Source organism: Bombus fervidus, chromosome 6, assembly GCF_041682495.2.
Source record: "Bombus fervidus isolate BK054 chromosome 6, iyBomFerv1, whole genome shotgun sequence".
NCBI lineage: Eukaryota > Metazoa > Arthropoda > Insecta > Hymenoptera > Apidae > Bombus > Bombus fervidus.
The window spans coordinates 9398052-9420729 of NC_091522.1; the positions used below are offsets into that span (position 1 = coordinate 9398052).

The 22678-nt window shown below is 34.4% G+C and overlaps 1 protein-coding gene and 1 long non-coding RNA gene across 6 annotated transcripts in view; both read left to right on the forward strand.

Moving 5' to 3' along the window:
* The window catches only part of Cnc (NFE2 like bZIP transcription factor cap-n-collar), a 112411-nt gene that overhangs the window by 51787 nt on the left and 37946 nt on the right, over window positions 1–22678 (forward strand). For all 5 annotated transcript variants that reach the window (XM_072004932.1, XM_072004931.1, XM_072004933.1 and 2 more), the window contains exons 4-5: window positions 16481–16791; window positions 18370–18567. In XM_072004932.1, coding sequence (XP_071861033.1) covers window positions 16481–16791; window positions 18370–18567 — 509 coding nt within the window. The remainder of the gene's footprint in view (window positions 1–16480; window positions 16792–18369; window positions 18568–22678) is intronic.
* LOC139988028 (uncharacterized) lies at window positions 20437–21769 on the forward strand. Its single transcript, XR_011800010.1, has 2 exons — window positions 20437–21051; window positions 21180–21769. It is a non-coding gene; the product is annotated as an uncharacterized lncRNA (long non-coding RNA).

Here is a 22678-nt window from a genome sequence, read left to right on the forward strand (position 1 = left end):
ATATAGATATTAATTAAATATCCCAAGTTCCGTAGCAAGGACGTTTGATAACATTACGATGTTTCCTTCGTGTTTATATTCGATAACAGAAAAACAAATCTTATTAGCGTAACAACTCGCTGTAAATATATCGTCATTCAATTGTATAGGAATTAAAGGATAAGCGGATGGTCAATTGGTGGGAACGTGAAATCGGATGGGGATAGTAGAATCGCGAATGGTGGGGAAACAGCATGGAAAACGCATGCGTGAGTACGTAAAATGGAACATCTGCCACGTGCGCGGGCGGTACACAGTGCGTATTCGTGCGTGGACGACAGAAATCTCAAGGGGGAAGAGATCGTGAAAGCATGGCCGCATCCGCCATGCGTGTGCGCGTATTTAACTATACAGGCGTACCTATATACTCTTTTCTTCTATTTCAGTATAAATAAATATTTTACTTATATAAAAATATATATAAATATTTTAAGATTCATTAAAAAATGAATGATTGGCGCGTTAATAAATTTGTTCAACGCTCTGCAAATTTGCACGAAGCATGCTGCTATAGATAATACGTATAACGTATCTTATAAAAGACAACATAATACTTAGCTATCACGTCATCTTTAATTCTGAACGACGAACGTGTTTATCTTGATACAATGGTTATATTCATTTCTGTATTGTACATTTATATAGTATAGGCACTCGGTTTTTTATATTATCCACATAGTTTTTCGTCGCAATAAAATTAGCAAGAAGCATTGAGAACGATCGAATGCAATTTATTCCCAGTGTTGTATTAATTTCCGCTTCGATTCGTCACGAGCGCTCACAAAGAGAGAAAAAAATAATATCCGACTGGCTCGATGCGTAGCAACAACCGTGACTAATTTCATCGAAAGTGGATACGGAATTGAGAACGGACCCTTCGTGAACCACCTATTCCGCAAGCATATATAAAATACAAAAATTATTAAGTTTCCTTCCATAATAAAAAGACAGACACGCAATATTTACTTATATCGTTATTAGCGATATTAGATAGAGTTATATGAATCTTGGTGAGACTTGTACATTTTTAAGTTCCATCTTGAACTTCACGCGTAATAATCAAACTTGCGTACGTATATTATGCGACTTGATGCTTACCTGTTAGGTTATTCATCGTATATTGATATAATAAAAAAGCTTGATGTATATTATTCGTTGTATATTAATATAGTAACGAAGAAATTGAAAAGTATTATATACTTTGGATTCAGCAAGAAAAGAATTAACAACGAGAAAATGAAAAGAGGAGATTTCTTATATCAGATGTTCAAGGATTTCGTACTTCCAATATAAATTCGAATATAATGTAATTCGAGTATATTATTAGCCAGATATTTCACGAGTTCGAAATTTTTCATAATAAAAATTGACATATTGTATTTAATTTCTCTTGTGAAATTTGAAAGAAAATGGTGGAATCCTTGGAAGCGATTCAAGTCGCTAGTAAATCCCAAGAGGGAATCAATATTTGGAGTCGTACGTGTTCCGCCATGTTAGTTCGGCTATTTCAGTGAGAAACCCCCATGGAGGACGATGTTTGGGGGGCAGCTGGATGGTGAGGTATGTATGGGGTTATAGGGATACTCGGAGCCATGACTTGCTGTATCCACCCCTATAACACGAGCACGCATCATTACTCATATCGTGGCTCGTTGCACGCCACGGATTCAGAACGAATTCGGGAGGGCACTTCCAGGAAGCTTAGGGATGAAAATATATAACAATAGATGTGACGTATTGAAAAAAAGCTGTATCTTCCTGCGTAAATATATCTTTCTACGCGAGTTGCATTTGAATTTGTAATAGCATTTTTTGAAGCGCAGAGTTGTGTCGACGAACGCGTATCGATGGAAAATAACAAGATTGTAAATTAAATCGTTAATTGGCGACATTAATCGCTATAGTCGTGTTTACGATTCTTATGCATTTTATTAAAAGTATTTTGAATATCGGCTTGTAGGAATCATTCGTCAATTAATACGATTACATTTCTTTATACGCAGGTAATATCGTATCATAAATAAGTTCATTTTTTGTTGAGTTTTTGTATTTTAACGCCACTTTATGATTAAAAAAATAGAAATTTTATTAATGAAAAAAGGAATAATTATGTACTGTAACAGCCGTGATAGTTGAAACGACAAACGTACTAAATAAATCCTTTTAAGTAAAAAATTTTAATTCGATCGAAATTAGTAATTGTTACTAATTGTTAGTAAGATTTTAATCGAAATTAGGGTTTAGTTTACTAGCGTTTGTTGAATTTATGTTAGCTTTTAATTGAAATTATGATTTAGGCAGATAGATACAAAGATTTCTATTTAACGTAATAGAGATATCTGTCGTTGTCCAACCGAGGCAAAAGAATTACATTAAGCCGGAAGCCACTATATTTAGCTGTATTTAACTCGCTTTAGCTTTCCCACCTTAGATTAAATATGGTGACTCCATCCACAGGAGCCAGCCACAGTTAAACAGGCTATAATTCTATCTCCTTCAGTGAGATCTCTCCTTTTTAACAAAAGACTGTCTCTTTCGTTGACTGTACGCCAGAAATATTTCAATCGATGGATTAAAACATTAATATAAAAAGTTGCGCCAAAGCATCCGAGTCAGAACACGACGACAGTTGCCGGTAGCGTTGAAAAGTTAGCTCGATGGTGTCTTCTCCGCCCCTTTTTTTACCTTTTCAAAGATCTCGTGTCGCTACAATAGAGCTTTTCTATGAACTATAAGAGTTTTTACCTGGTCCGCGTTGCTTCTACGATTTCCTTAGATATTTTTTTGCAAATCATCCCTGTTCTATAAGCCGCAAGCGTATCCAAAGATTCGTTAAGATTTTCATTGTTGGGTCTGGCTTTTGGTCAGATATGAAAGTCGTTATTAATTGTTTTGTCAAATTGTACGTATTTCTTTCTTTTTCTTTTTTTTAAATTTTAAATTATAAAATTATAAAATTAAATTATAAAATGAATTATAAATTACCTAAATTATAAAAATTTATTTAAGGTATCCATTGAAAATTAAACGACTTCTGAATTTTGTACATCGAATTGGTTTTAATAAAATAAAACGTTTGGAAAATTTAATATGAAAAAGATAAAATTATTGCAGGTTTTGAAGGTGATTGGTTTGGTTTTCCAATTTTCTCACATCGGATATATCGTAAATTATCATTGAACGTGCGGTAGCTAAGTATATTTGACTTTACTATAAAAGATTAGTTTTATAACAGATAATACGCAATTTCCGTCGGATAATCGCAACAGTAAATGCATCTGTTTCTCAGAATTGATTACAAAATGGATTATTCGATGTAGGAAATGTCACTTATAATTTACGTTCGTGATCTTAGGAACAAAAATACAAATTGAAGAATAGAGAAAAATGCAAATCCAAACATTAAATAAAAGGTAGCCAAGGCATAAGGGAAGCTTTCGGCCGAGAGAATTCTGTTGATTTAGGATAGATATGTATCAGACCAGGTTGGTTAAGGTCGACCTGTCACTTGAAGTACCATTAGCCCTTTCTAGACAGTCTCTCTTCAGTCGACCTTCAACCTGTCATTATTGCATCAAGCCATTTTTACAACTGACTTCCATGAGAAATTCCTTTTAAAAGTGAAACGAAGATCTTGCGATCTAAAGAAAATTATTCTAACATTTCTAAAAACTTAAATCTCGCGTCAATTTTGTTCGCTGCTTCCCAAACGTTCTTGAAGACCTTCAATCAAATCTAAAAAGCATAAAAATAAATGGTGACTGAAAATAATTATAACCAGTTAACTGAAGCATATAGTGAAGACCGCTTGCTCGTACTGAGAAAAATACATTTGTAACATTTGAAGTAGCATAAATGAGGTCTCCAAACGCAATTTTGTTATTCTTGATTTTCAACTTGTTTTCAGCCATAGAACTTACCTGATTTCGTTCGTACCACGAATTTAGGACCACGGTGTATAAATAGCGCACGAAGCTAGCGATCGACTAATTCAAAATATGTTTTGTCATGGAATAGGTCACTGTGCCACTGCATCTCGAGAGAGAATTCGTGCATCATGACAACTTGCAACACGTCGAAGGTTCAACAAAATCTTGTTTTCGGGAACGAGACGTCTCTTTTAGGGCATCGTTGTAAGGAAAAGTGGTAACGGATACAAGTCAATTTCATTTAAACATCTTTCCAAACAGAGATTTCCAGTCACCATGATCTTTTCCTTTTCTCGAAAGCTTCGTTTTACGCCTGTGGTGGTAAAACTTGTACGCTAACAAATAAATCGCTTCGATATGTTTCTGTTCCATCGAAATAAGGGACGAAGACACGTCACTGAGCTTCGCAAACTCTGAATTTCCAAGATGTTAAGATCAAGATCAAGATCCTCGCAACCTGCATCTTGCAATATCACCGCGCCAAATTTCATACATTATCCAGACAAGATCATACCTCGTTTACAAAGAAGGATCTCGTGATACGTCAACCGTGTATACTTTGTAAATTGTATATAATTAATCGGATAATTTATTGCGTGTTGAGCGAGCTGAAATAAAATCTGCTATTCGAGCGCTATGGCGTCACGTTCCAGTTTCCGCGTGAAGAAGTTTGCTATTACGTTATTTTGAAACGAGTGAAACGGATAAGGCAAGGAGGGAGGAACGGATACGGAAGCAAATACGATCGGAGAAGAAGTTTTCGAATGTCGAAACGAGAAAAATGCACCGCCTAAGCATGACTGGGCTACCGTTGCTCTCGTGAACGCGTGGCCAACGAAAAGTGCAAGCTAAACATGAAGAGCGAACGTCATAGTATGAGGTGGCAACAATGCTCATTGACGGCAGAACTTGACATCCAGAATGACTGGTGTGTACGAGGGTGTTAACTAGGTCTCTGACCTCGTTTACAGAATCCTTTGCTATTGCCTGGCTATACATTACGCCTCAATGTTGGTTAAATACAGGATTCGATTACTATTAAAACTTTAGGCTCACGTGGTCATAAGATACGATATACAATAGCTACAAAGATTATTGGCACATAGTTTTATTTGCTAATGAAATACTTCTTTTTACCAGGCTCTATAGTGGTAGGTATAAAGGTAGAAATCGACACACTATGAATTTTAGTAATTTGTTTTATCTTCTTACCTGCAGTTATTAGCAACTACTTGCTAGTTAATTCCATTGAAATACAATTCGGCATATAGTTTAGATAAGATTTCTGAAATGTATATCATTGACGAACGAGATTTAACAACTTTATTGTATATAATACTATATTACTATACTATTGTATTTATGTATTAGTTAATTCGACCCAATTATAATAGATCTCGTATCACTTAATGGTATTTACCTTCATATGGTCACAAAAACTTCAAATACGTCTGCGTAATATTTACACTGAACACCGTAAAAGAAGTAATTTGTGGAGAACGTCGAAGAGCTATGTACACAGGTGCAACTTAAATAATCAAGTAGATGCAATTAATTAATACAACATCACATGAGATGTGGTTTTTACGTATCAGTGATATAGGAAAGCTTGTCAGTGAATTGGATATGATAAACATTATTTTATGCGTATTATGTAAGTTGCGGAAAAAAAGGGAGCAAGTGTAAAAAACATTAGCCTCCGGTTACATAAATACACAGTGTAAAAAGTGATAGGACGTTACGTGTTTACACGTAATAGGAAAATTTAGATTACCTAGTAGTTTAATTTCGATTTGAAGAAATCAAAGTTCTCGAAACTTTACAACGTACAATGTATTAATATCTTGTGCAATAGCTTATACTTAATCATAACATATTAATATTATGCAAATGGTTTCTGTAAGTTGATAACCTTTTTCGTCATATCACTGCCATATACGCAGATACATACATCCATAAATAATGTCCCAGATTACAGGAACTTAGCTCTTTTTTAGTACACGAATCCAGAAATAGTGCGTGTTACATATTTACATTTACATTTAATAATAATTTACACTTTTACTTCATTATTAAACGTATTAAATACGTTATTTACTATACGTATAAGTCGTTAAATTGTAGGAGAGGAAGTTACTATCTCTAACTCATTCAAAATGTTTGTACGATCTGATGAGACATTATACGTACAAATACTTTACAAGAACAAATATTACGTTACGTTATCAATAAATATAAATAGAATATCAGAGGAGATGGTACTTAATACTATCCCATTTTCTTTCTTTTTTAATTTAGAACTTCTTAGAATAGATTTAAAAAAGGAAACGAATAATTTCAGGCAATTCTATGTAAGACAAGAAATATATTTTTCTCACTTTCTAATTTCCGAAATACTGTTGATAATTTTAAAATAGATCTATATCGTGTCGCTGCGTATTCATTTCGCAAAGAAACGAAAGAAAAAATCAAAGACTAGGATCGTATCTATCAGTACGTATTGCGGAGACGGGCCGCGATGTTGGAAAAGCACAAGTTCATGCAGCCACTATTATTTATCGTATACAGAGGATGTCCTAGACTTGGTTCCTCCGCGAACGTTCCAGAAGATCGAGCACGCATTGTTACGTTATACTTTTGTCGGTGATCGCATTTCGCTTATACAGAATAGTTCGCCATGGGCTACAATGATTTGCACTTATTGATTAATAAATCAATGCTCCGAAATTCTAGTTACCACTCGTATGCAGTCAATCTTTCTCTTTGACTTTTCCAAACCAAAGTACAATACTTCACGATAGATTATACGCTTAATTAAGAATATCCTTCTAATATTTCGTACAGCTGATACGCTTAAAAAATACCCTTAAAAATAGATTAAGAAAGACGAAATCACCTTTTCAGTATATTCGTATAGAGACAGGGTAAATGCACTTAAAATGGAAAACTGTAAGGCAGTGTAAGATATCGAGAAAATAACAAATAAATAACGACTATCATAACAATTACATGGTAATTACTTTTTCTTAAGCAACAGATAGTCATATCGACTCTTGAGCATGAATTATAAATTCATCGTTGCGGGCAAAACGTTTTTATATTTACTAACGATCGAAGGAAGGATTTCTTTCAAAAATTTCATTCGAGGATATTATTTTTACGTAATATGTAATATATGCGGTATTGGTAGTGAGGCCGTGTCGGTGGTAATTAGGAAATTAATCTGATACGTCCCGCGCGCGCGAGACAGAGTTCGAATAAGAGTGACGACACAGGAATAAAGGGTATCGATAGAACAGGCATTTGACAGGATTTAGATACCATCTTAACAGCAGTGGTTTACAGCCTTTATCATCTGTCGAGTCTAACCTACTGGTTGGCACTGGGAATCGCTAGTCACCGTCAGACACCAGTAAAATATATTTATATCAATGCGTAAGAATCTTGTTTTAAATCCGACTGCGCTATTTACATTTATGCAAAAGATGATAATATTTAATAAACGGGAAATTTGGAACCTGTACTACGTGTAATTTTAATAAAATGATATGACTTCAGGACATAAAAAGGTAAATTCTTTTGATCATTATAAGAATATATAATAAAAAGATTATATTTTACTTAGATTTATGTATATAAAGCGAATATAAAAAATATTTACACACGTTTGTTAAATGTTCCATCTGTTTGTTATTCTACACGTAGAAAAATTATCTATATATGATTTAAAAAATTCTTCGTCACAAAATTCTCGTGTTTGTAGGAGCTTTAATGCTACTAAAATCGTAATTAAAATGCAAAAGTGCAGGAAAATAGATAATATCAAAATTACGCAGACACTGTGCAGATGCTTGATAAACAGTAATAACTACAATTTTCTACTTTGACAATTACACAGCTTGGTTTGTATGCGAGCACAAGTGTACTCGCGCATGGTCTGGTCAACGATGTCTTAATGTACTTGAATCTAAGAATAAGTGCTCTACGGTCTACAAATATCATCTCCTTTCATTATATTTTCATAAATATTTGATTAATATATACATAAATAGACTGGGGTTTTTATACATATGATGAAAGATTGTTGAGAGAAAAATACAAAAATATGCAAAATGCATATAATATACAAAACTGTAGTAACTAAATACCTACAAACGTGCACTATCTCTTTTCACTGCATAATTCTAAACATTTAATCGATATATTCACTATATGATATATAACATGATACAATAAAAAACAGAAGTTTGACAAATATTTATCCAAAATACCCGTATCAGAAACATAAATCGTTAAACCGATCTTAGAGTTCCATAAGACATAGAAAAAAAATTTTGCAGGAATTTTTACACGGGAAACATACCATTCAACGTAATAAACAATATTACGACGACTATATAATTATAATATACATAAACAAAAGTTCACACATACATATTTATCAGAGATGAAAGATGAATCGTTAAACCGATCTCAGAGTTCCATAAGACAAGGAAACAAATCTTTCCAACAAATTTTGGAAGGGAAAAATACCATTAAACGCGATAAACAATACTATAACGACTATATAATTATAATATACATAAACAAAAGTTCACACATACATATTTATCAGAGATGAAAGATGAATCGTTAAACCGATCTCAGAGTTCCATAAGACATGGAAACAAATCTTTCCAACAAATTTTGGAAGGGAAAAATACCATTAAACGCGATAAACAATACTATAACTACTATAGATCTGCAATCTACACGAGCAGAAGTTGGAACATGCATATTTCTGCAAAATAACCGTATCAGAGACGGAAGATGAATCGTTAAACCGACCTCAGAGTTCCACAAGACATGGAAACAAATTTTTCCAACAAATTTTGTAAGGGAAAAATACCATTCAACGCGATAAACAATACTATAACGACTATAGCTCTGCAATATACACGAGTAGAAATTGAATCATACATATTTCTGCAAAATAGCCGTATCAGAGACGGAAGATGAATCATTAAACCGATCTTCGAGTTTCGTCAGACGTCGATACAGATTTTTGCAAGGGTAAAAGTCGAAGGACAATGACTCGGGGCTATGTCCTAGTAGGATGCACCCCTGGTTAAAGCTCGTATACGCGGCAACGTCGACCGATCAAGTCGCGGTATACGCTCCCTGGTCACAGTGGGGAGTCGGAGAATGGCATTATGGGTAGAGACCTTCCCTCCCTTCTCTCCAGACCTCCAGCGCGCATTGTCTGGCAGCCATATTGGAATAACAGCCAACCCCGTCGTGATTGGTCCGTTTTTTAACGGAGAACCCGTCGCTTGGCACAATACTTGTTCCTGGCCATGGTTAGGCAATGCCTCGCTACGCGATAGACTATCAGTCGACTCCATGCTGTGCCTGCATCAAAATCATCTGCCAGTGCCGGCTGTTATGATTCTCCTCGAGGTCGTGTCGACGAAGTATCATGCAGGAATCACGATGATCGCGTCACCATGAAAGGAAATTCCCTCGGAAAGTCGAATTTTTCGAGTTTCTTTAGATTTCCATCGTTAATGCGCGTTCGCTATATCGATGAGGCTTGCCAGGTCGTAGCTAACTTTACTGGGACGTACTACTGCGAATAATCGTTCCTCTCGTTTCGAGATCCCAGAAATTTCAGTAGAATAAGCGCAGATAAGAAACGATTCTACGGAAAAGTGTATACCAGCGATGTGAAGTGCTGCAGGTTTTGTCTGAACAGTGATCGGGTCGTTGCTGCTTCTACTTTAGGGTTCTACGAGTTGTTTGCATCGAGTGACGTGAACAGTGTACAAGTTCTATCTTTCAGGTACGATTTAATTAATTTTGCGGCTACGGACACGAATGTGACTTTGTAAAACTGTGATGCACTGTGATCGTTTCGTGCTAGTCGCATTGTGGATTACCTGTTTTACGGATTATACTCCTTGAGGTATGTCGATGTATGGAAAGAATTTTATTATTAACGTACCTTCGATAATGTCGAATAACTGTTCATTGTATGTACATCCGTTTACTCGTAGTAATTGTTTATAGTAATTATGATGTAATTTGATAATAAATGTCTCATTGTCTTCATTGTACTATATTGTTTGTAGGATTTCATTCAATATAATAATAATGGCGCTTTTAACATCGTTTTTGTATCTTTGTTTAAGTCATTGCTCTTTCATTGTACGTTTAAAGCTCGTGAAATAAAAGTAATTTGTTTCTATAGACAATTTTCAAGTAGTTTCTCGATACTTCGTGGTTGCGACGGCTGCAGCTGTGTGGGTACAACAAATAATAAATAACACGGATTAGATAGGCAATAAATAATCCGAACTTCTTAAATTACAAGGAGATTTAAATTTCCATAGAAATTTTATTCTATTCTTGGATCATAAGGACTTAAAGGATCATTTCGAAAGTAAGAATTTTCAATACTGGCTAATATTTGAAGCGAACAATCGTTTGTTGAAAATAATATAATGAGAAATAATGTGAAAATAATATAAACATTTTATGGATATATTCAATTTAGATTTCAAGTAGAGAACATGATACTATCTTGAAAAATATCGCAAGAATATTCGGGCGCATTGGAAGTCAATCAAAAGTTTGCGCAAGAAATGATCGTATCAATTTGAAATCAAATTAAAATCCGAACGCATTGCCAATTTCATATTGCAATCATATGCTTTGTATAACTTTCTGTGCAACTCTCCTGTTACTGCCAGACTGTTATACTCTCATATATCTAATAACATATACACACATATTACCTCAGTTTTATTTCGCTCAAACGTAGGAAATTTGTCAACGATAAAACAAAACGGTTCGGTCTAAACCGATCGAACGAACGCAGCAAAGTTAAAGAAACAGAAATATTTTTCTTGTACGAAGTAATAGCAAATATTTCTTTCGAATCAGAAATTAATTTTATATTACAACAAAAATCCTACCCAAGAAGACAAGAAACTCTAACCATTCCTAACATTGAGACTCCGATTCTACATTCTGTACGGTTGTTCGGTCGATACGTTCCGGTAAACGTTGCTCGATAAGCATCGATGACACCGGTCAACGACAACAATTAATGATCTAGCAAGAATCAATGAGCGTGATTACAAGTTGGGCTATTTATAGTGGCACCAGGTGACGCACAGGGCACATTGCACGCCCATTCGCGCGTCTACTAAGCAAACGGGAAAATGAGACGTCAAATGGAATTGGAAGCGTGTCGGTATCGGTCATTGGCACCCTTTGTCAAGGCCTGCAAATAAGATTTGTCCCCGATATATTTATCATCCACAAGGGTAAGGATAATCGTGCCGGCGCATTCGTATCGTAGAATTCTTTTCGCCTCTGTGGCATTGAAACATTCGTGTACGAGTCTCTAGGAAGTGGATGCGGCATTAGAGACACGAACACTGGTGGCGTGGTACCTTTTCGACGCTTCGGCCCAAAGGGCCATTGGTCGAAAAATTTTGTCGAGTAATGCAGGAATTATTATCCGAAAAAGGGGCGACGGTGCAGGGGTGCTATGGAAGAAAAAGAAAATGGTCGTTAGGCGCGCGCGAAATGTGAGAAATGATCTGTCGACGTTCCCGTGGCCGTGGAAAAAGCCGACCGCGAGTTCAAAGAAGCCGTAGAATCGAAGAAGACTGAGAACCGCGCCATTAGACGCACCGTGATCCAGCGAATTCGCTCTTGCGTTGGATTTAAACAGGAAAAGATTCGTTCCCCAGAGACATCTCGTTCTTTCGCTCTTCTTTTGCCTTCTACTCGGTTTTCTACCCGGGTTTCCATAAAAATATCCATAGACTACGACCCGCAAAAGTATTCGTACATTTACCGTGGACAGATTCTACGTTACATTCTAGGTGTTATATAAAATATTTTCGAATTTTATTAGCTGCGTAGCGGGACACAACTATCATGTTTACGCTGGTAAAATTTGAAACGAATCGGAAAACATACGTATGTATTAGGTTGTATGTATAAGGTATGTATAAGGTGATAATAATGAACAACAATTTCTGTTTTATATTATTTTATTGAAGTAGGTACGATCCATTTCGTTATTCTATTATTATGTTATTCTATTATTATATATTCTATTATTATTATTTTCGTATTTCTATTATTATGTTCGTGCATAATTCAATAAACTAATATAAAACAAAAAAACATTGTGCGTCTATTATTTCCTTGTAAAACGAAAGAAACATTTCGGACAAACTAATAGAAGAATACATATTTATCGCGAACGTGTAATGTAAAGTCTTAGCGTAGAGCTTATGGAATTGGATTATCAAAAAGTTAGTTCTACATAAATTGCATCAATGAATAAGGTTAGTTCCTTTTATAGTTTTTTACTTTTCTCGTAACTGATGACTAGAAAAGTAAACCATAACAAAATGTAACTAGAAGTCCGTTCCAGCACAGAGGAAAGGATACTGAAAAAAACAAATGATAAAATAATATTACATTTGTTAAGAATATATTAAATCCTTTTGAATGAATGCTTCATGCAACTATTCACAAATGTATTTTTGACATTCACCACAGAACAGTTTTATGGGCATAGTATATAGCTTATACTACCTTTTAAATTTGTAGTAGCACTATAATAAGACACAGTTGCCGTGATTATGTTCTGATAAGGTTTCAAAGAAATCCGTACATGTACATAATAGTTATAAGATATTTATCGCAAACGTAAATTGAACAAAAAATTAGTATATACAGCAGTCATCTTAAATATATAATAAGTGTTCTTTAAATATTCGAGGTTTGTAAATGCAATGAATAAATTGTGTATCTAAATACTTTTGCGACGTCTATGAATGTATATACTATTTCTACTAAATATCTTGTAGCTTTTAGATACATTTTCAGATTCCATTCAAGATCATTATAATCATAGAGTCTCGTTATACAAGCGAATGTTTCGTGTAACACGCAATATATATTGCATGTACAAAAGGTTTCAACAAGTATGAAATATTTTCATGCGTTACCGTATAGCATCTTAAAATATTTTCCAATGAAACATTTTGTCTACTTCTGAAGTGTCGACAGTTTCATAGCTCATCAATCTCGTTTACAACTTTCTTAATAGAAAAGAAACGAAACAACTTCTACGTTTTATTATCTATCTAGATACTTCATTCGAAGCTTGACATTGCACTTTACTTTTACAAATGATCATGAAATAAAAACTAAATAACTTGTAAACAAATAAATTACATTTCAATTAAATTTCTCCTAAATAATGAAATCATTATCGTCATTACTATTTTTATTATTATTATTATTATTGTTGTTGTCTTCGTTCGTTCGTGCCTCTAAGACGTTCAGTTTTCATAAATAAAACTCGAGAATTATCTTCCTCAGAACACATACGTGGTTAATATATCTTATGCTTTCTTCAAATTTGAAAAAAAATGGTGCACAGTCTGTTGAGGAGAATGCTTGGAGTTCCCAAATTATAGGTGGCCATTATTGTGCGGTCTGGCACGCATTTGGACCAGACAATGGCCGCCACTACTCGTTAATGTAATAGCCATCCCAAGCTGGGATCTTCCTTCTTCGCAGATACCACCGTACTCATGACCAGCAGAAGAACGAAAAGCCTCTTCTTCTTTTGCCGACCCGCCTGTCGTTCGGCTCCGACCTGTCCGTATTCGAGCAGCCTTCGAAGAATTATTATTTTATGAGATTATTATCTCTAATAACATCAGCTCGCAAGGAAAAAAAGGAAAAGAGCTCTCTCTACTGTCGAAAATTTCTCACTCCGTCTTTTAACTTCTTTTTTCCTGCGCACGCTAAAACGAGACTAATTAGCAGAAAGAGCGAAGCTTTGCGCCATTGGTAAAGTTACAGTCGATTTGTCGTGTACTCTACCAATAATCTGTATGCCAAATTGTTATCTCGATACAGGTGTCGCGTATTGTTGAAATTTAGTCCTCTTATCCGTGTTAGATAAATTACAAAACAACAGCGAAGAGTCACTTTGAAGATTCGCTCTTTGCTTTCAATTAACGTAGCCATGTCTTTGTTACGTGATATGTGGAACATAAAAATTACCGCGGGTTACCTCGTTTTACTTTGCGAGTAATTGTTCGTCGGAAATTCCTTCTGCAGGTAGATTGTCTTTGACTGTTCAGATTATTATTCAATCCGTTGACGGTCGTGTATATAGCAATTAATTTATTACCGTACGGTATCACACATCTAAATTCATCGCATAGTTCCTTTCATCGTCGTACTCTTTCATTCTCGTATTCTCATAGTTAAACAACGGGCACGAGCGTCGAGGAATTAAGTATCTAATGATTTGTCAGGATTATCTTATTTTACCGTAACTATTGTAATACTTATGAATAGGGCTGCATGTATGGCGTTTTGAAGAAACTATATGCGATATTCCATATGCATCATCACATTAGAAGCTAAAAAATATCGGGAACGTCGAACCCTAATTTCGATCGCTTACTGAGAAAACACCGTGTACGTTCGCTTTCAGCGCTTTTCGAAACAGTATTAAAAATTCGATGCTACTTCATAAACAAATAAATACTTTTTACTTTGTATTTATGTTCGTCGATGCTATCATAAAATTTAATTGCAAATCATGCATTGACCCTTTTCAGCCACATAAAGCGACGAAGATGGATTATGGTTCTTAAAAATATCTCCATCATAATAAACTCTAAACAATAAACAAAAATATTATTTTTCACAAATTTACGAAATAAATATAAATGTGATTTTTACGCGTCGTGTAAAGGACAGTGAGGGACTCTATCAGTTGCATATGAAAACTCAAATTTCACGAAAAGTGGACGTACAATATTTACGTAGTGAAACATCGATTCGAAGAACAGGCACTTTAGAAATTTGTACGCATTGTAGATGGTGCGTTGCGCGTTTTGAAGAGCGACGGTGAGGTAAATGTAGACTGAGATCGCGTTCGGAGCGTGCGTAAGGGATGAAGTAGGGTAGAAACGGGGACGCGCGATTGGCCGTGGGGCGGGAACATTTGGGGGTTGTTCAAACCAGCAGGTGGATCTTCAACAACACCCCTTTGTCCCACAATTAGTTGCGCTTTTTTACCTTTCCTGTCCCTCCTCCGAAATTTTACCTGTCCGTCGGCTACAGTCAGTTTTCGAGTGCTGCGTCTCCAGACGAATCGAGTTTTAGTTGAGTCACAGTGAATCCGGTTTGCTCAAATCCTCCTAGAACCATTTTTATGTATAATCTTTTTTTTTTAAACATGTTCGAACGCCCAATCGCCAAATGAATATAACGCGTCGTAGATCTTTTCGTGGAAGTATTACGTTTCTAGAATTTTTACAGCTTTGAATCAGTGCGTCGATTCGTACATGTAACACCGAATTACCAATATTCGTTTGTATATGTAATAACGATGTATCGATGCGTGAAGTATTGATTTTGATGAAATAGTTTCAATATTATTAAGATGTGATAATAATAAGAAGTTTACAGTTTGAAGCATTTTTTACGACAGATGATCGTGGTGTTTTCACGAGTGATTTATTTAGTGAACTTTATATGAAGAATGTTCGTAAGGATACTATGTGAAAGCAAGACGACTTTTATTATGTGATATAATAGTGCAACGAATTAAACGTTTGAACTAAACGTACGTGATCTAACAAACATTTTTTGCTGCGTTTAAAATTTGTGACAGTCTTATTATGTTAAAAAAGTAGTGATACAAGTTTTAAATATTGAACCATGGCTTGGAATTCAGCATACAAAGTAATATATATTTTTATATACTTTATTCATATACGACAGATTGAAAATTATAGTGGTGTAAGACAAGGTTCTCAAAATTCAGTTTCAATTCTTAGAATCATTGTTTCTATAGTTTCGCAATTAATTAAGCTACCCATTTATAACTTTGTTTTCCGTCTCGGTACGTTTTACGACTTGAAAAAATATACTGAATCTTTGACAACGATACGCCGTTTCGCGAAAGATAGCAGCAAACCGATTTACACTACTACGATTCTTAAACCTGCATATAATCGTAACGCGCGTCCCACCGTCAAAAATATTTCTTTCACATTTCGAGGTCTGCTATTAGCTGGTAAAAAGAAGGATGGCAAGCGATGAATTATAGTTGTCAATAAATAACGTGCGGAATGTAATAGTGGAGAATTGAAATACGCAATCTATCCGGTACTATACAATCTTAACTGCAATTAAATACTTTTAAATGATCCTTAAGAGTCGTACTTGGGCACGCGATTCTGTTTACGCTTACTTATGTTTCGTCAACCGATAATTTGATCGCGTGCGTTCTTTCTGAGAGTCAGGCGGGACAAAAGTCGCTATTAGATGAGACTGATGCGACAGATTGAAATATGAGTAATAACGCTTTTTCACGATTAAACAATTTTTCTCCTCTCGAACGATATCGATGACCTTGATCCTCTGGCAAACGTTCGATCTGCTTGAACTCAACGTGTCTTGTGTTACAGGTGAATATATCCTCAATTCCGGCAGTCAAGGAGAGAACGGAAACAACGCAGTCGAAGAAGACGATCAGCTCCTTAGAGACGCGTCGTTAGATTTAGAAAATCACCCGTTAGCCGGGCTAACCGACGATTCTTTGGGATTAACCAACACTTTAGAACTCGAGAATGATTTCCCTTCGGACTTACTGGAAGGTGGCCTCTTAGGAAGCGCAAACGTCGAAGGCCTTCTTAACAACGATACTTTGGGACTTCCCGACGGATTCAACCTCGAAGAGGCGCTACAACTTGTTGGTCTCGATGAGGCGCAATCAGAGGTTCGTTCGATCTTTATTTGCAGATATTTCAATATCTCGCATTTATTTTTGGAATTGTTCTTCTTTAATAATAATAACAATAATAATAATCATAATAATAGCTTCCGCTTCTTGCGACACATATCTCGGTGGGCACAGAGATTTTTCTTATTTTCTACTCCTGCGTTCTAATCGTTAGATCGCGGATTTTTATGCATTTGTAAGAAATTTGAAAATACAAAATTGTATGTTATATGAATTACGAATGCATGTAATATGAAAAAATATGTAAATTGACTAAAATGCAGTACCTCTTACAATATGAAACAATTTTCCAGCGAGGTTCTATCTTTTTAATTATGACTTCAAATGTATGAATTTGCATGAATATCGGCAATGTACTAATTATTCTTAAGTCTACGCTTTTAACCAGAAGGATTTTATTTTTAGCATTGCGTGTATAGAGTAATATATTGATCTCACTTGTTCTTCTATGGTTGCTAGCAATATTTCAGGCTATTCCGTGTTTCTCTTTAAAAACGAATATAACAAAAATCGATATTAGATAGATGTTAATATATTTTACAATGTCTTATAAACGAGGGTCACTTCTTTCCATCCTGTTTGTTGGAATCATTTCACAATTATTATTAGAAAGATTCAGTACTCTTAATTCTAATTTAGAGTATACTTATTTATGCTATACGATTATAGTACACATATTCTATGTTTATGACTATAAACATTTTAAAATAGACTTTTCAAATCGTTACAGTGAATTGTATTTATATTAATTTACTTTATAAAGATACAATATAATAGTTCATCATTTATTTCACCACCGCTATAGAATTGTTAAATCGATGTTAAAATATTTAATTCTTCATTTTTGTATCTAATTAACTGAATAAAATAGCGGCGTAACGATAATCTTCCCCAAGATAGAAACGTATGACTGTTTCTAAAGTCTTATATCTGTTATAAATTTTTAATTTTCGATTCTCTATTGTCTATTTATTATCTATCTACAAAAATATAAGACTGAGATCTGTGACTGTAATTTTTGGAAATAAGAAATTACAGATATAAGGTGTTGGTATACAGAAAATAGAATATTTCATCTGATATTAACGTTATGGTCAAAATTCCAGTTATACCTGTATCTTTTATACCGTTTCTTTTCAGACTATACCCGGCTTACTATAAAAGCATAGTAGATGAAATTATATATTAATGTCCTTCACAATTTTCCAGTTATCATTGCAATTACAAGCTCAACTCCGATACAAGTGGAACAAATAAATAAACGAATGAATAGATTTAACTACTTAAAATGAACAGAGATATTTAAAATACATATTTAAGATACGTTTAATTTAAACTTCAGGTATATCAATAAAATATTTCATCTATTTTTGAACGATGTAATACGAGAAATTCGAATGATCCTAATGAAAATACAATAAATCCTACCATGGATTAATCTTTTTTGCACAATGTAAAATATTCCAAAATCGTGCAGTTTGGTTAACCATTCGAGCGACTTGTCGTTAACGAAAAACTGACATTGGCATTATAATATGAAGATTGCTTATATAGGAAACGAAGCCGGAAGTGAAGAAGAAGGAAAAAGATAGCATCGAAGAATCCACGAGTGCAAAGGACGAGTCGGCTATTACCAGCTCGAGCAGCGTCGAGGTCGCGAAGTCATCCAGGTGCGAGGATCCTGAGACCGGCGACATGATTCACACACCGCAGTTTCATCATCCCCATCATCCACACCATCGTTCCTTGCAAGTACGTACGACCTTGATTTTATTTTCTTCAATTTATCGTTATCTCCTGCTGGATATCAGTGTGCCAAGTTGTGTAATTCTAGAAAAACTAGCATTTTCATTAACTTTTTTTTTTTTCATCCGATACAGCATCGAGTAAGACGATTGTTAATGAAACGTGTCTCCGTTTTGTTTTAAGTAATTATATTCAACGATCGATTTATGCATATGTTTGTATTATTACATATTATTATATAACATATATTCATATGTATGTTTATATTATTAACAATTATCCAGATATTTTTTGTTAGGAATCATCAATATTCGCGTTATTAGGAAATCGTTTTCAAGCTAATAAATTTTCATTTACTAATTAACTCTACGTAATTCGATTCTAGTATATTTTCTTGCTTCTAAAAATTTATTTCATAAATTATAACTTCTACGATTGTATAAATTGTGCAAGTTCCAAAATTGTTGAAGTTACGACGAAACGTCACATTTCTTCTACGAGGAAGCTTTTCAAGATTAATTATTCAATAATATAGATATTCAAAAGTTAGCTGATGTCGTAAACAACATTATTATAATATACGTATACGTGTATTACAAAAGCAGCATATAGTTGGTATAATTAAATGTTTTTATTTATGAACCATAAATGGCGCATAGTACATACTCGCAGTTTCATGAAAACAGGTGGAATAATTCCATTGATCTAAAATCGTATCTTTCTATCTCATTACATTGCTTGAAAATTACATCTCATAATCATATTTCAACGTCGGTTGATAAATCTTAAACGTTTAGCTCGCGTTTCGATGCGTTTCGTTTATACGAACAATATCAGCTTTTATGTAATAATGTAGCGGCATGTAGATCACTATAAATGTGACTAATGTTGATATAATTATGCAGTTGTCATAATTATTCAAATATCAATACAATTATCATAATTATTGATTATTTGAAAATTTACTCGGGAGATTTAAATTGCTGGTGAAAAAAGAAGGGAATAAAATTTACATTCTTGAACTGAGTAATTATTAGAAAGAGAAAATTGTAGCAAATTAAAAAGCAATTGTACATAATAAATATCGCATTTTATTTATGACTTGGAGTATATTTTATCTTAGTTCGTTAAATTTTGTTTTATACATTTTCTCATAAAATGCATTTATACTAAAAAATACTAAAGTACTAAATATTCCAGATTATAATTAGCAAACTATGTACGTTCTATATCTAACTCAATTAGGTTAAAGAAAACTCCAGTAATCATAAACAACAGATTTTTATCCTGCAATGAATTTCGTATTTTCATTAATTTTTATACATAAAAAACTAATCTGAATTTTAGGGTGACGATTAAAAGAAAATGTTTTGATCGTCTGTTATTAGACAAGTGTGTATTGTTTATAAATTTACGTTATTATTATTCATTATACACAGTCGAAGATATTTTGTTGAAAATCTAAATATGTATAGCACATCGACATACGAACGATGGCTTCAATATTCAATTTCTATCAAGGCAGCTTGATATTTTCTCCAATTTCAATGTATGTATGTGTCACATGCGATTTGTTACATTTTAAATGACTTAATTCTAAAACAACTTATTTATATCCAGAACCAGTTTTCGATAAATGATACGTGTAGTTCGACGAATAGCAAAGATCTAGTTGTCTTATTAAATATGTGAATACCTACATCAGTTTAGTTTGTTATATTATATTTATAACTTCTTTATTTTCATATTATATTTTATTGTTTTATTTATTTTATTTTATTTGATTTTATTGTTATATTATATTATAATATATAACCAATATATTTACATATTTACTTATTATTACATGTTATGTATTATATACTTCTTATATATTTTATTATATTATCAATTTTATTTTGGATATAGATACTAATTATTTTAAGCACTGAAAAGTTTATAAACAATAGAATTATCAATGACTGAAACGTGAAACACGAAACATAAAATTACCCAAAGGATCACAATGAAAGCTACGTGAAAACCGCATGACACAAAGGAAAATTCAAATTTTCATCCACGTAACTTATAATCACTCGCATCTTCAGAAATGTATTACTGCAAGCGTTCAAAATTTCGATAGAAAATTTAATAAAACGGATAATTCTGGCGTTAATGCACCTCTACAATATGTCTGTTTAAGGATATTTATAAAAAGCTTTTCTCGTATTTGATATATTAACCGCTAAAAATGACGAATTGATGGCTCCGGTGTTAATGTATTGTACCTATAATAGCTACTTCGTCGGCAAATTTCATTCACTTTAACAATATGTCCGTCAAAAAGATATTACTAAAAAGATTTCCCATGTACCTAATAGATTAGAGCTCCGGAAGGTTAATACCATTTCGAATCACGCTACTGAAAAAAGAGCTCATAACAGCGGGAAGAAACTCGCGTCTCAGAAAGGAGAAACGCGGAGCTGGCTACAAAGAGAAATAGTTGTTTCGGTAATTGAGGTTGCACTATATTTTCCAACTTCTACCACATTTCTTCGAACCTACTGACACACATAAGATGCGCGTAACGTCCGAGATAGGATCGGTTAATGTTAATGCAACGAACGTCTGTCGCTTAGATCGAAATCCACGAGACATCGCGCCAGAGAGAAGACGCGGCTTCAAGACGGGATTTTAACACGTTGCCTGTCGTGAGATGCACAATTTGACGCACAGAGAATCCACTACAATAGCTGCGAATATCAAAAATCCATTGATTCTCAAACACCGCCACATGTAAATCGTATGGTGTTTCTCAGTAAAAAAGAACAGTGAAAAAATACGGTTTTTTGGAGGGGTGGGGGAAATAGTGGAAAGTAAAATATGCAAGTTAAAGGGCAAATATCGAACAATACAGCTAATTTGTTATTGAATAGTGCAATTTTTAAGGCTCTGATATATGAACATCTGCTAAACGGTTATAAGTTACAAGCTAAACTTTGGCACCGGTTTACTTTGGCAAGAACTGTTCTCGTAATACTCAGCTGGAGAAATATGGATCAAGTGTCTAATGTGCAGACTCTGAGTACATCACGAATTTCCTGATGTAGAGTTTCACGTGTGAATATCTGACTATCTCAAATAACTCGCTTTTTATCTCATCTTTCAAAATTGGGATTTTATGAACCAAAGCGTTATTATTAGTAAGAAGAATAAAACTATTTTTTTTTTTTTAAGATATTGTACCTAATTTCAAGTGTTCGATAGTTGACTTCGGTACGAAGTACAATTTATATCTTTTTTTCTTAATGTTCTCTTAAATTGAGCGTAAATGCCTGTATAACGCGACTGAATAGTCATAAAAATCGTATATTTGTTGCGGACGAGTATGTAAAAGCGAAATTCAACAAAAGCGAACAAAATGATATTCCGTATTTAACTACTTTCTTCTGTATTCATCGACACTTGAACAATGTTACCGCTATTCTATTCAAGGATAAAACAATTCTCGCCAGAAAGGACTAAAAATAATTATTTCTAATTATTACGGCTGTCAACGTGTTAAGCTTCTTCGTGGAATAAACGTCTCTCCTAGACTCGCAGGTTGGACGTTTTTACGTTTACGTCGAGGATAGCCGGCGAAATAAGTCACGTTGTTAGTCGGGAGGAGGATCGTGACAATGACCTACCGAGATAGTCCTCGTCGGGCAACGAGAGACGCGAACGTGACGCAATGCATACGTGCACAGGACTTGGTGCATGCACGTGGAGAACTACACCTGAAAACTGCCGCCAATCGGAGAACTCGGGGACCCCTACCATGATCCTTGCCGAGCACGATCGTGATCGCGTTGTATTCCTGGCAACGCGGCCGCGACTAACACTCGCGGACGACATGCGGCTCGAAGTAAACGTAAACCTTGTGGGAAATTAGCGTGCCATTTTTTCCCTCGTCGAAAATCTTTGACCCGTTAACGTCGTTGAAACGGAGTCCCGGGTTAAATCGCTAATTAGATAGAAAGGCGATTGTGACGCGAAAAAGTGTAGTGTTTCTATTGAATTTGAACATCGTCCAAATTTCAAACTAACTTAGGTTTAGTAAGAAAATAAGGTAGAATGTGTGATTCGAAGGAAATCT